Source organism: Dermacentor andersoni, chromosome 8 (assembly GCF_023375885.2).
Source record: "Dermacentor andersoni chromosome 8, qqDerAnde1_hic_scaffold, whole genome shotgun sequence".
Taxonomy (NCBI): domain Eukaryota; kingdom Metazoa; phylum Arthropoda; class Arachnida; order Ixodida; family Ixodidae; genus Dermacentor; species Dermacentor andersoni.
The window spans coordinates 146256959-146272389 of record NC_092821.1 but is presented as its reverse complement, the minus strand read 5'-3'; the positions used below and the strand labels follow the sequence as shown (position 1 = coordinate 146272389).

Genomic DNA, 15431 nt, shown 5'->3' with positions numbered 1-15431 from the left:
GCACTGTGACATAACTGAGGCAGATGAGAACACACGCTCCTGTGTGCCGTTGGTTTCTCTTGTCTGTCGTCTGCGGTGTTAACAATATGGAATACAAACCAACCCATGTGCCAGCTTCGTACACCTTTACATTATCATTGCTGTGCATTCTGCGCGCTTCTACGTCTCGTGCAGATGCCGAGTAGTGCGAACGCTTATTGAACTCTGGTTCTTCTGCAGGCGTGTACTTGGAGCCCGCTGTGCGAACCTTGGTGCCAGTGCCGTCCATCTCGGACCAGGCCGGCGCTGCAGCCACGCTGGTGGCAGCAACCATGTTGCCACCTGGCGTGCGCCAGTCGTCCGTCTCCAGGAGTGACGTCCTGCTGCACGGCGAAACCAAAAACGTCTGGGAGCTGCGCTTCGCCTACAAGGTACTCCACGCACACGCTGTAACTATTGTCTCGAAGTCTTCGTTATTGGAATCGACGTCCACTCCGACTGCTCAGTTGCGAACCATATTTCCCGTAGGAGCCACAAGCGGCGGCTTGGGTGATATAGGCCTCGCCATCATTCCTTCGATAGAGAGCAGAGAAAAGAGCAAGGCGGAAGAGTGGTTTCGTTGTTCAGCCGCTCTTCTACAGGCACTCTCTGAAAGTTCAAATGCCAAGTACGCATTTTATTAAGAGTGTATAAAAGTCAGGACACCGTGCAAGGGGTCTGTCAGCACGTCGAATGTGGACTTTTCAGCAGAATGTAAGTTTGCCGTATAGCTGGCGATGATCTATGATTTCTTTTTGCATAACAGAAAGAGAACAACTTCACTGAGCGCCAGACCTCGCTTCGTCTACACGGGAAAACAGGAAGCCCATACTTGTCAGCCAAAGTCAACAATTTAAGATGTCCGAGCACCACTTTCGTGGTGTCGGGGGAGTATAGTTCGCCAGCCATATACCGCGATGGTAGCTGGTTCAAACGTGTACGTAAAGGCGACGCGCTTGCATGTAAGACGTACGCACGACGTATGCGTGAGACTGAGTGCACGTAAGGACGACTCCCTTACACGTCTGTTCAAATTCTGAAAGACCATAGGTCAGACGAAATACGCGAAGAACCACACACGCACACACATTGCGCGCATGCTACATCGCACAACCCAAGTTTCTGATGATGATGATGATGATGATGATGATGATGACTTACACATCTAAGTATCGGGGCGTGTCTGAGGTAGCTGATTACGGCTGCGCGGTAACTCTTGCGCGTATTCGCGAAACGCATCCTCTCCGACACCTGGCAGTCGCAGCTGCAGGGGCCGTATTCTGTAGCGGTTCCTTTGGGAACCGGTTCCCTTTGGCTGTTACGTCTGGATTACGTCACTCGGAGAAAGAGTGGAACGGGGCGGCGTGAGGGGAACCAATCAACGAGCGGCGGTCTGCCGGAAGATCACGTCATCATTTTTGTTTGTACTTAGGGGACGGTATAGCAATTGAAGGATGCTGCTGGTTTGATAAAAAAACATTGGTTTGTATAGAACACTTGCAAATATATTTTCAGTAATAAATGTGAGCTTGCGGCGCAGACCGCTACTGGGAGTTGTAATTTTATTTGTGTTGTTTTCTTATTTAGTCGCTAGGTGGTGTGCCATACGTTATGCAAACAAGTTGCCTCGCTTTGTTTACGTTTTGGACTTGCCAGTTTGCGCGCCGAATCCGAAACTGGGTCCTCATGTTTGAGCGAGGCCGCGCGATATACTCGTGTCATTTGTTGAAGAGCACCCCTACCTTGCGAAGGCGTCGTGTGTGCTGGGTCAACGGCTGACGGCGGCGCGCAAGGAGGAGCTCTGGCAGCCAGTGACTGCCTTGCTGAATGCTGAGGGCCCGGCAGTGAAAACTGCAGCCCAATGGCGCGGCGTGTGGAAGAAAGATGTGTATAACGCCCGCCGTGATGCAGCCGCCTTGCACGCCGAAAGCAGGTAAGCACACTCGTTGACGGAGCTTTTGCGCACCATATTCTAACAAACGTGTTAATCACAGAGGAACCGGAGGAGGCAGCCTGCCCGGACCGCGAGGGCGCGTCCTCTCCCTAGTTCGAAGGGCGAGCGCCATCGGAGTCTGCCCGCCGTTCTTCGAGCCCGACGAAGAGGTGAACATCAGCGCATGGGTTTCAATAGGTCAACGCCAAGTCGACGCGCTGTCGCGATTTATGGCAACACACACGCTTTTAATTTTTCAACTTTGCCCCGTGCGGTCCGTTTATGGAACGCACTACCAGATACCATTGCATGCCAATATAAACACACTGCATTTCGCAATCTGCTAAACGATCAATACGCCGTTTCAACCGTCTAAACACGTCATGTCTTTTGTAATTTTCTTGCATTTTTTCTACAAGTTAAAGAATTTCAGTGGTCCCAATTTCTGTACAATACTTACTACTGTATAACATGCAAAAATGTTTACAATGTTATTATGCTATTATGTTGTTGTTTACCATTTATTGTTATTGCTCTACATATTGTATTTGCTAATGTAATAATTTTCCATGTTCTGTGCGTACTCCTTTCATTATGCTGCAGTTTATTTCTTTCCCGATTCCATACTAATATGTTACCGTATTTCCCCATTTACACTATACCTTCTCGAAGGCCTGTAAGGTACATGTAAATAAATAAATAAATATTTACAATGTTTGCAGATGACTGTATAGTATATAGGGTCATCAACAGCGAATCTGACCAACAAGCACTACAACACGATTTGGATTTGATTGCCATATGGTGTGAAAAATGGAAAATGTCACTGAATGAGAAAAAGAGTGTCCACGTCACCTTTACCTGGAAGAGCTCATACGACAGCAATCGTAACACTATAAATAATGCTACTCTTGAACAAGTGTCAGAATATAAATACTTAGATGTATTTTTTTCTGCTGATCTAAGGTGGAACAGACACGTTACTCATGTTAGGAACAAGGCTGTCGGAGCATTAGATTTTTTGAAACGTAACTTTAGTAGCTTGCCACAGAAACTTAGGGAGCAACTGTATGTGCGCAGTACACTGGAGTATGCGTGTGTTTGCTGGGATCCATATGCTACAGAACTTGTAGATGAACTAGAAAAAGTGCAGAACAGGGCAGTTCAGTTTGTCCTTGGCAATTATGACAGGATGCTTAGCATGACAGAAAGCAAAAAATCATTAAAATGGCATCTTCTTGAACACCGTCGCCGAAATCTCAGATTAAAATTTCTTCATAACATATACCACTCTAATACGGGGATAGCCAGGTAATTGTATTTTCAGCCGCCCACATATGTTTCTAAAAGGTGAGATCACAATAAAAATATGTGAGATTCCTTTTGACCCTCTATTGCATGAATTATGAAAGTCATTTTTTCAGCTTTCATTATTGATTGAATGAACAAACATGACTGTAATAATAAAGATAAAGCTTTGTGCCAAATATGGCACACCATGAAGATGGCTGAGCGCTCTTGCTGCCATGGGCGGAAAACAAAGCTTCACGGATGGTGGCCTTTTAATGTGATGTGGGGAATGAAATGAAACAGTTGTTTGCTGCGTTCAGGCACAGATGAATGTTTCACTTCTTCTATCTTACAGAAGAAGAGAGAGAGTCCAGCAGAAACAGAGAGTCCAGCAGGTCGACACCACCCATGTGCCTGTTATGGACCTTTACTACGCTGGGGCAATCAATTTCGCGAAACACCTTGGCGGAGGTAAACCAGCGCTGAGTCTTTTGGACTGGATCTCTCCCAACAAAGCTCGACAGAAATGTCACGGCGCGGTTGTCGTATCAACGCACACACGATAACTGTACGTCATCTATCGCGCTTGTGAGTGCCTCTGAAGCACCACTTCCTTTACATTTCAGTTCCTTTTCACTTTTCAGGCGGCTGTTTGGTAGACAATTCGCCCTCACCGTACCGATCGTCAAAATTACATCTTGTGATAGAGTGACCTGCAGCTTCGGGCTATTGAACAGATGGCAGCACGTTACCATATGTTGTATTTCAAGTTCATACTGTGCCAAATATGGCACACACCGATTTCGGTTTCTCTGCTGTAGTTGCAGGCAAAATTGAGAAAACTAGTAACTGCCTTGAATTGGCGAGGCCAAAAAATATGCCAAAATAATTTTTCTACGTTTCTGCGGTCGAACTTTTCAGAGAAAAAAAAACCAATTGCTCGTGTTTGCCCCCTCCGAGTTTCACGTCGCATCCCAAAATCTACTTCACCTCTGTTTTGCGTATCACTCAAGAGATGGCAGCACTTGCCCATAATAAGTGCGCATAACTACGAGATTTACTCTGACGGTATCACATTCTCAACTGGGAATCTCACACATGCGAAAAAGAATGGTAACCGGTATGTGCCAAATATGGGACGCCATGCAATAGAGGGTTAAAAGTGACTCTTTCCGCTACTCTTTCTATGTTCGTACTATAAGAGACTGGAATACTCTACCACCTGACACTGTCTGTATTTGTTCAAATGATGATTTCTTCCATGCTTTATGAGTGTAATTCTGAGTGTTCATTTATATGAGTTGTACCCTCCCTGCTGTAATGCCTGAATGGCGAAGCAGGTACCCAATGAATAAAATGAATAAATAAAGAAATGTTTCATTGTCATGATTTTGTTTATATTGTTGCACCTTGTTAAGCAGCAATTACGAGCATTATATGAAATCATGTGTGCAAGAAATGCAATGTTGCAGCAACTCTTGAGTTTAAACAAAGCAGTAGTAAGCATGAATGTCTGCTATTTAACGAAATCCTGCTCCAATAAGTGCTTGACATGTCTCGTTTGTTGCTATACGTTTCAATATGTGCTATACAGATTGCTGACGACATTTCAGTTGCTGTGTAACTCATGCTGCTCTTGCGTGTCACACATGAACAGACATCTTCAGCTTTGGAACAATGCATACTGCACAGTAAAATAGGCATTGCAAAGCAATATTCAACAATGCAAGATTGGTTGCCATTCACCTTGGAAATAACCTTTATTTAAAGAAAATTCCCTGGCGAGACAATATTCAAAAGCACAGTGAACAAAGCAAAGGAGTAACATAATGGCACATGGTTATTTGTCACTGCATGTGTATCTATCATGCTCAACATAGACAAATCATGTGCTTTCCACTACTGCAGTATGCAGCATACTATGATTAGCCACATGTGAGCACACGCAATGTGTTATGTTGAAGTGCACGGCCTATTTACTTTTATGATAATAAAAATAAAACATGTTACACCAGCACATGTCTCCACCTCATTTGCCAGCGAATGCGCCGGCGCACACTTTGCAGGTAGGCAATGCGCAAATTTCTGGGCAGCCGAAACACACCAACTATGGACTCACGCACCGCACGGCCTCTTTGAAACAAAGCTCGAGAAGGCTGTACAGGGTGCGCCTGCGGTGGCACCTGTACTTGAAGCGGCACTTGTGCCTGGGCTGGCTCCTGTGCGCTGTCGTCATGTGCACCGTCGTCACCTGGGTCGTCTGGCAGAGGCACGCCTGCTGCAAGGCAGAGGTTATGCAGCGCTGCACAAGCTGCAACAATAGTGGCTGCTTTCTGAGGCGAGTAGTGGAGCACCCGATACCTCTGCAGGCATCGGAAGCGGCTCTTGACGACTCCTATGCACTGCTCAACGGCATTTCGCATTGATGCGTGTGCCTCATGATAGCGCCCCTCTGCCGTGAGGCGATTTGGGTGACCAGGCACAGGAGTCATGATCCATGGCTCTAGCGGGTACCCAGAGTCCCCTGTAAAGTGTTGCACGTCAGTGAACGAACGTGGATACATTAAGGCACAATGCAAGAACACAGTCTACGCCAGGGCCCTTTTACAACAGCAGCGGGTCTTGGATTTATTGTTGCAATATCTATCGAACATTGACCTTCCCAGAAAGTTGTAAAGAAAGTTCGACTCATTTTAAAGAAAAGCCCAATTTCACCTGTTGTCTCGGCTGCAAATCTCATTCTCGGGTTAAGCTGGACATGTAATATTTATTTCATACTCGTGGTTTTCTGCTCCGCTCATCCCATTTGCTTCTCCCTAAATGTACATCCTCCACTAAAACTAATTAGCTCTTCTCTCTTCAGAAGTGTTATTTTATAAAACACTTCTAAGGTCTACTCTCGAATATGCTGCCAGTATCTGGGATCCTTACTCTACTTTTCGTACCTCTTCTCGTGAAGGTACCCGAACTCGAGCTACCCGGTTGATCCTTTATAATCACTCCAGCACCACATGTCGCTGCAACAAAAAAAAATTGCAGACATTGTGACACAAAGAAAAATAGCGCAACTTGCACTATTCTACAATATATACTACACCGATCACTAACGTCGATGCCGAAAGTTTCACGCACACGCTTATTCCTTCGTTCCAAGGACAGTGACCAGGAACCAGCTACCCGAGTCCACTGTCACCAACCCTTTTCCATCATACTTGAAAACTGCCATTTCGACGTGTTCTGTAGAATTACACCCCTGCCTGTAACGCTCCACGTGGCATTCAGTGTATTGAAATTAATAAGTAAATAAACAGAATAACATGTCAGCTGTTGTATACATGCTGGTAAAAATATCTGCCTTCTAAGAGAGACATGTTTCTCTCGATAGTCGCTGCAGGTTCATTAGGTACTGCTGCATTCACAACACATTTCTAGCAAATCACGCTTTCTTAAAGCTTGCTAGGATGCAAAACTATTTGACTGTGTATGTTTTACATGTGGAAGAAGCACTGCTACTTTAGGTGCACTTACCAAGCAAGACTTCTCCATGAAGTAACAGGCCACGAGTGAGGCGGCGGCGAAATGCAGAATGCCTCCAAACGAAATAATCGTGGCACGATCCCGGAAACCGTGGGTCAATTGCCAGGATATTCAGCTTTGCATCACACACCTCGTAAGAGAAAGCAAAGAGAAGGTGTCAATGCCACTGCAACAAATATCTGGCACAAACTTTTGCTTACAACACTACTTGCCAATCAGTTACTGTTCAGTCAGCCAACACAATTACAGAAAAGGAGATATCAACATACGCAGTAGGCAGTTGAACTAATCATCAGCATGATAACAATGTTATCTACAAATGCAATGTTGGCATGTGTACATGTGCTCATGTATGGCGTGCGGTCACAACACAATGTGCAAAATAATTCCTTTGGTTTCTTCCGTCCATATTGTACAAGATTCTGCTAGAGAGTGCCACCTGTGTTTTTTTCTTGTTTTTCCAGACAAAGTGCCTATTACAAGCGAAAGAACGCGGAAGTGGCAGCATGTGCCGTATTAACAGCTAGAGCAAATGGGTGTCCACACATTCTCATTCTCCCTCACACCATTTTCATTGATGGGATGCTCCTTTTCACGTTTACAGTCTGTTGGCCACAATGCTTTAGTTTTACGTCGAATAAGAATCACAAGGGCTCGTCTTCTGTTAGGATCGCTCGCAGACGAAGACTCCCTTCGCTGCTACGGCGTCTATTCCGGTTTAAGTCGCGCGTAATGTGTTTACATTGTAGCATCGAAAAGGCTATTCAACTGTGATTAGAGAGCACTGAAAAAGTGCGGCCGGGTTCTATTGCCAAGATCAAAGTCGTCATTACACATACAACACAAACGCTACTTTCTCGAATAGGAACGCAAGTATTACCGGCAATTGATGAAAAATAACGAAACGAAGTTTTTTACAACGTGCACTCGCGCAATCACATATCGAAAATATTTGTCAATGAACAATACTCACGACCATGCAGTTGAGGGCGTAATACCCTTTACGGCTCCAGTACGATTCCGTTTCGCCGGGGCCGAGCTTCTTAGGGCGAACGATGGCTATCAGACTCCCGTCCACACATCCTAGAACTCCTGGAATTTTTCCACGGCTAAGAAAGCCTTCCTTGACGGCGGCTTTCTGTTGCGCCGTGGATGGGAATCTAACCCATCCTTTTTCTTTGCCCACAACCGTAATGGCCTTGGCGACGGCTGTAATGATCCGGCTGATCGAAGGCTGCGACAGTGCAATCGCTTCTTCATTCCCGACGCACTGTTGAAAGCTCCCGGTGGCAAAAAACCGCAGCGCGCACAGCACTTTCATCGTAATGTCGACACCACGAAATCTTTGAGGTCCGAGATGTCCTTCCAGCTCATCGCAAAGACGTCACACTATGTCTTTGGAGAGCCTAAAATGCCTTCGAAACTCTTCTTCGGCCATGCCGAACGCGTCGCGTCGTTGCCTCTCGTCGCGTCGTTGTCTTTCGGCACCCCCCAGCAACACAACCAAAGGAGCCGCCATTGCCGTCTCTGTCTCGTCTCGTCTAGGTGCCGGCTCGTCAGCTGGCGCGAGGTTAGCCGGCAGCCACGGTTGCCCTAGCAACCCTCGACATCATGCTCGCCCCCGCGCGCGACCCTCGAGAGAACCACTTCTCCGCGGTTCCTCTCCTAGCAGGGAACCGGTTCCTTTCCAGAAGATTGGCAACCTGTGTGACGTCATCAAAATTTGTCGTCCCGCCCACCAGGGATGACGACAACGAAACGCCGACCAATGGCAACAGCCCAAAGGAACCGGTTCCCAAAGGAACCGCTACAGAATACGGCCCCAGGTTGCCATTGGCTACGCTACCAGGACATTCCCATAGAACAAAGAAGCTTTTCCGGAAATGTCGTCATGCGTCACGCGTGGTGGTAAACGTCCGCGCGCTTACCCTGTACACTACCGTGGCGAACTTGGGGTAAGTATATAGACAGATTAGTATAACCAACCACGCTGCTTACGTTCCACACACTCCAACGCGTGACGCAACAGGGGGCGGTCAATAGTGAAGCATGTGGTAGGGTTTGCCTAGTGCTTTGCCCAGTGCTTTCTTTTTTCTTAATAATATCTTTATTTGGATCAATGTAAAATATTATTATGCGACAGCGTTTCGATCCTTAGCCACAGGCTAGTTATGGATCCATGTAGTTATATATAAAGAAAAATGAACGATACAGACATGGGCACAATCATTTATGTTTTACATTGAATGACACAAGTTTTGTGAGAAATAGAAAGAACAAGGGAAAAAGAAAAAGCGGTTTGCAGCGGTTGGTCGTCGGCAGGTATCCGCGGTGCCTGGTAGGCTATAATCCGTTTCGCAGACTCTGTGCAACGCAGTGAACGCTGGAGCTCGGGTCAGCCAATTAGCGACGAGAGCCGGCTGCGTGTTTCAGAGGAAGCATGTGGACCGGCTCGGCCCATTTGCGCGCTACTAAGCCTTCTGCTAGGCTTCAGTAAAACAGTCTACGTGGTACAGTCGGCGTCGCGCACGAGGGCGATCGGCAGCGGACAATGGAGGAATGCCTCTGGTTCTTTCTTTTTCTGGATGCGTCAGGTTTCGTTCCACTGCACGCTGTTGGTGGGATGCAGTGGTGTAGATTCTTACATCTGGGTGCTCTCGAAAGTTGCATGCTGCTGGAGCCAATACAGAAGGGGCATGCGCAGTACGTCTGTAACCTCCTCTCCCCCTATCCCTTTCCACACCAATACTTACACCTTGGCGCTCTCGGAAGTTGCACGCTGCTGGAGCCAATGCAGAAGGCGCATGCTCAGTACGTATGTAACCTCCTCTCCCCCACTCCTTTCCACACCAATCCAGCTGGGTACCTCTTCCGTGGTGCAAGCATTCACAAGGTGCGCACGAGGAAACGCAGCGCGTCGTGGACAGGCTGCGCTCAGGGAAAATGAACGGCAACTTAAGGGCACGCGCCAGTCGAGGAGGAGGGGGGGGGGGGGGGGCTGCCTGAGAGAAGAAAGGAAAGAATGAAGATAACGAAAAACGAACGGAAAAATGAATGAGAGAAAATAAAGACAGCTACAGTAACCATTCAAGGAGCAGCAGTCGTGAAAAAAAAAAAAAAAACGAAGAGAGAACTAAAGAATGAGATACGCAGTGAAATAAGAGACGGAGGTTAGGGCAACGGGCGAGTTGCTGCCAGGCTTTCTCGTGGCCGCAGAACGGCCGCCAAATGAGCCGAGACGAAGCCCAAGCCCTGGCTCTCTCTCTCTCTCTTCTACTTCTTAATGGATGCCTGGAACGCGATGAGTCGGTGAAGACCACCCGGACAGGCACGTGCGGCTACCATGGCGGCTGTTCTTTTCTTTTCTTGCGTAAAGTAATGCATGCATGCTGCAAGGCCTGTACTCCGTTGTACACGCCTTTCGTCGGGTTTTGCGTGCGCGTACGTCTCGCTGGATACAGGTGCAAAGTACCACGAGGACATCGCTCTTTTTTTTATCTCATTGTTTCGTTTTTTGTTTAATCGCTGATGCTAACGCAGGAAGCATTCCGAGCCCATCCTTAAGGCGCTCGTGCAATGTAACTGCTCTTATGCCACTTCCGGCCTTGTCTTAATTGTCCTGTTCTTCCCGCAAATAACGCCGCAGCTGCGACAGAAAGCGTTTGAGAGACTGCCGCAATCAGTATGCAAATGCTCGCACTTTCGAACTGATTTGGGCTAGAAGGGGGGGTGGGGCTTCGGGTTGCGTACGGAGGAAGAAGATTAAGTAGTAAACAGATTATTTCGGACGACGTCGTTCGATTAGAAAGTGTTTGTGCAGTTTGCTCCTCTCTCGTCTATTTCTAAACTGCTCGCGTGTAGTGTGATATTTCGCTAGGTTGCAAATAGCACATATCAGGTTGTACATATAACAAATTAGTGTTATGTATGAAAGCGATGTACAAAACATCAATTTTGTCCATTTTATGTATTTTCGCTGCTTACAGAATTGTGACGTATGACTTTTTTTAAAATTTCATAGTATTCAAACGTTCTTGTGAAACGTTGGTGGCTTAAATAAAACATGCGCTTCCTGCAGTCGGTACATAATGCCTTTTTTATTATTTAAATGCAACAAACCTTATCAATTTTGGTCCAGTGGAGGCTGAGCAAACCGATTTCTCGGTTCCTATGTATGTATATAGGACCCCCTGCTCAGTCGGAGCTTGCTCTTAATAATGATGCACAGGCCCTTATGCACTACTCTCCGCCAGCCCACCTCTATCTATCCGAGACCTTGGGCTGCTCAGCAGTAGAACACCATAGAATCCACTGATCCATCGCTGCTACTTGATGTGTGCACAAACACAAAAAGGCGTACACCTTCTTGTTTTTCTTTATTCAATTAAAAAGAAGGAAGAACACTATGAAGAAGGAAACGACACGGACAAAAACGCATCACGGAAACCCGGTAATTTATTTCGTCTTTCTTCATTTAAAAAAGAAACTGCCTTCTGCTATGTGCTGTGACCGCCAATCTTTGCACGTTCGGATTACGAATGACCTCACGGCAAACAAACAGAGCAACAAGAAAGCAGAAACGACTGCGTATTATACGCATGCAGTTGAGCAAGGCCCTTTAAAATTCCTTCCGCCCTGGGGTCAAAATAAAAACAATACATAGAAGCGATATTTCAGCAATTTGACCGATGGCATCGCGTGGCGGTCCCGTTGCTCAACCTTGATTACTGCGCGCGGCGGCCGCGGGAAGACGACGGAAGGAAGGAAACCGGCCGGCGCGGTTATGTCGTCTGCTTGCGCAGCGCGTACAGCAGACGGATCCTGTCGGTGTGAAGAAACACCGCTAGAACGATGATGGCGGACGTGGAGGCGGCGCTGCTTGGCAGAAAGGCTTCACGGGAATGGAGCACCTCCGGCACGAAGTGGCGTTAATCCAAGGAGCTGCGGCACCCCCAGAGACGGCGACCGAGTCGATCAGTCTAGCTGTTACGGTCTTCTGCTGTAGCACGCGGGGAAAGCCTCTGGATGTACCCGAAGGGGCGTTGAACCGTGCAACACGTTGCGCGTATAAGCCTAAGGATATAATAAAACACCGTTAGGATGAAGTCGGAAGTGCTCAGTCACCTGTATAGCTAAAGTGTATATACATAGCAGTGAGTAATCCTTTCTTGCGAGCTTCGTTTTCAGAGAGGGCTCCCGCGTCATTTCGCGTTATTGTTGCTGCGCGTCGAGATGTGAATGCGCACACAAGGTGGCGCTCTTATCGGTAGCCCGATCTGTTTTCTTTGAGATGACGGATAAGCGCGCGCGACTGAAGTTTGGAGACGCATGGCCTGCCGGCTTATTATGTACGCTGGGCCTTTATTCGAGACGACAGAAGAGTGCCTTTGAATCGGTCGTTGGCACGAAAGTCATATGTGCAAGGACAACGAACTTTGATGGTCCTCGAGTACGGTTTCAAGCTTGGCAACTGATGATGCACTTTCTAAACGCGGCGTGGCGCAACGGTAAAAGGGGAAACAGAGGCGCAGATACAATACGAAGTGTGCGCCATGCGATAATCTTATCACGCTTCAGCTGTAGGCTCGATCTAAGCGTTTATTTTACGCCTCTGAGGTTTATGATTGCTGTGCTTGTCAGAAACTTATGTAATTCAAATGCGTATGAGACTCATAACTGCTTTGATTATGAAGCCACTGAATCGATATAAACATACATTTCTCATGCATTGAGAGGCGCTAAGAAAGTGACTGTTCGGAACTTTCCAAAAGTAAGCTCTCCAAGAACGCTTGACTGGGATCTACCTCAACCTTTCAAACATTTTGTAATTGAAAGTGGGTTGCTAAGAAGATATTTATACAATTCCTTATTTAAAATATATATATATGTTGTACTGGAGAAGAACGAGCAGCAGGCACTGCTTCGAAAAAGACGACGACGACGAGTGATTGGAAGCCTTGTGCCTGTGTTGCCGAAGCTCTGTGTCCTCTCGCTGCGGTGCTCTGCTATCTGAGCGTTTTGTCCATTTAACTATAACGCCTCTTGACAATTGGTGGAGGTGCTGGGCCCTTCCCAAACCTGGAACTGCACAGCCGTACGCTCCCTACCGTTTCTGCCATGTCTCAGGACGCCGCGCAGCCCGATCCTCCCCTGGCATCGCCTGTCGTCTGCTCCGGTCTTCAGCGGCAACGACGACCATGACGTGGAGGATTGGCTCTCGTCGCACGATCGCGTGAGTGCGCATAACAAATGGGATGACAAAGCTAAACTGACTAACGTCATCTTCTATCTTTCTGGAGTCGCCAATCTCTGGTTCCGGAATCATGAATCCAACCTATCCACCTGGACAGCATTTACCCATTCTTTCAAACAAGTCTTCGGTCGCCCTGCTGTGCGCAAGCTTCGCGCAGAACAACGCTTGCGTGGTCGCGCTCAGCAAAAGGGTGAAAACTTCACCAGCTACATTGAGGACGTAGTTGACCTTTGCCGGCGCATTAATCCCGCCATGCCCGAAAAGATCAAGAATGTCATGAAGGGCCTAGAGATGACGCCTTCCAAATGCTCTTGGCGAAAAATCCTCAAACGATTGACGAGGTCATTACACTGTGCCAGAGCTACGATGAGCTCCGCAAACAACGCCTTACTACGCGCCGAGCTGCCGCGCCCGACGACGCGATTTAGGCTTTAACCAACAGTTCCAGTGCTGCTTCCGCCCACTCTTCGTTCCTCGACCAAATCAAGCAATTCGTTCGCAAAGAAGTCGCGCACCAAATGTCACTGCTGCCTGCTACCCAGTCGTCTGAGTCCTCTTTGTCCCCGGAACTCCGACGCGTCATACATGAACAAATCAGCGACGCACTAACTCTCGCTAATCAGCCACCTTCAGCGCCGGTTCCGCTCACGTACTCTGTCGTCGTCGCCAGGCCAAGACCACCGCCTGAAGTTGCGCACTACACCCCCACAAGCGGCTTCTACGCCTCGCCTTCTCCAGCTGCGAACTACTTGCCCAGACGCGGCTTCTGCGCGCCTCCGCAGCCCCTAGGCCCAGCCCAGAACTGTGCACCGCTACCTAGGCCCCCTGTTGATAATCCGTGGCGTACCCAAGACAACCGGCTGATCTGCTTCGCGTGTGGCTTTGCTGGCCACGTGGCACGGTTCTGCCACCGCCGGGGTTGGTATCCTCCCGATACTGCGAGATTTCAAGGGAATGCTCCTGACTCCCAGTCCCGCTATTCGCCACCAGTTCCGCACTTCGCTCCTTCATCTCCTGTCCCCCAAAGCTTAAACACTCGTCGGTCTCCATCTCCCCGTCGACGTTCTCTCGTCCCCATCGTCCGCCGCCCTCCAGCTGTGGAGGAAAACTAAAAGGCGCAGTTCCGGAGGCAAGAACTATATATAAATATATATATATATATATATATATATATATATATATATATATATATATATATATATATATATATATATACACGCTCGACATTGAAAGCAGACAGGTCACTACTACAGATAGGCAGCCTCAACACAGAGTTGGTTACAGTCGGCTAGGCTAGCCTCCAGTTTTGAATCTAGCCCGCTACGCTAACTTTTTCTTTCTTTCTTTGTATTTTTCTTAAACTTTCGAATAGACTGGTAGCCAACTTTCGTGTTCGTGAAATTTTCTCCACTTTACGGATTACCGTTTAATTTATTTATTTACCCTCGAAGACACGCACTACGCCGATGAGCCGCGCGTCTAAGGAAATATCGTTATATTACCTTCATGAGGACATTATGGCACGAGTTAACGTAAACCTTAAATTGCCCGATAATAACGTGAACCTAAATTTAGGGTGCACCACACCTTCTTTCTCCTCCAGCCAGAGATAGCCATCGGACATGGCTCGTGCAACATGTTTGCTTCTTTTTCCCCCTTCTTTCTCGATGCTAACTTACACGGGACACCCGATACCCTCGGTGTTCACTCCACTACAAACACTGCTCAGACGTTTCGGGAGGGCTGCCTGGTGTTTGTGGGTATCGCAGTATATCGGCGGCGATGGAGCGGTGCCGCCAGACGGCGCGGCCACCGCGGAGGCGGCCATGATGGATGGCTGTGGCCCCCCCAGAGGGGGGGGGGGGGGGGGGGGGCAACGCGTGCGCATTACCTATAACCAGTCGAGCTCTACCTCTTCGTGGGGGCACTCCCCCGGTACTTTCTCTCTCGATCTACAGCCGCCTCCTCTCCGTGAAGCAGGGCGGGCGAGCGCTGCGAATTCGCACGGCGCGCCAAGCGAATGCTGCTGGTTATAGTGAACTAGAATACTGCTGGTCTGTGCAGAAGTGAAAAAAAAAAGGGCGGCTTGACGTAGGCCTAACTTCACTTTGGAGTCGCCACGGAGAAGGCAGGCAAGCGAGTCGACCGTGAAACGAAAACAAATCGGAACGAAGAAATCTAAACGAGTAGGGGGTGTATTGGGGAGGGGAGGGGTAAGGCCGGTCTCTCTGGTGCAGCCAGCAGACTTGAAAGAAATCGGAGATGGGCGAGAAATGGATAAGATAAAGAAAATATAGAAACACAATAGGTGAATGAATGGATAGACAGATAGATAAACTATGTAGATAGATAGATAGATAGATAGATAGATAGATAGATAGATAGATAGATAGATAGATA

At 47.8% G+C, this 15431-nt stretch overlaps 2 protein-coding genes across 5 annotated transcripts in view; one reads left to right on the top strand and one right to left on the bottom strand.

Moving 5' to 3' along the window:
• mwh (multiple wing hairs) overlaps positions 1-15431 on the top strand; it is a 254309-nt gene that overhangs the window by 175331 nt on the left and 63547 nt on the right. For all 3 annotated transcript variants that reach the window (XM_050176524.3, XM_050176525.3, XM_055069499.2), the window contains exon 2: positions 220-410. In XM_050176524.3, coding sequence (XP_050032481.2) covers positions 220-410 — 191 coding nt within the window. The remainder of the gene's footprint in view (positions 1-219; positions 411-15431) is intronic.
• Positions 4983-8598, bottom strand: LOC140219897 (putative nuclease HARBI1). 2 transcript variants are annotated; one of them, XM_072290015.1, is made up of 4 exons: positions 7752-8598; positions 6770-6908; positions 6187-6258; positions 4983-5765 (listed from the first exon to the last, which is right to left on the bottom strand). In XM_072290015.1, the coding sequence occupies exons 1-4, from the start codon at positions 8097-8099 to the stop codon at positions 5248-5250; spliced, it is 1077 nt and encodes a 358-aa protein (XP_072146116.1). In that variant the 5' UTR covers positions 8100-8598; the 3' UTR covers positions 4983-5247. The 2 variants fall into 2 exon arrangements, with proteins under 2 accessions (XP_072146116.1, XP_072146117.1); XM_072290016.1 differs by lacking the exon at positions 6187-6258.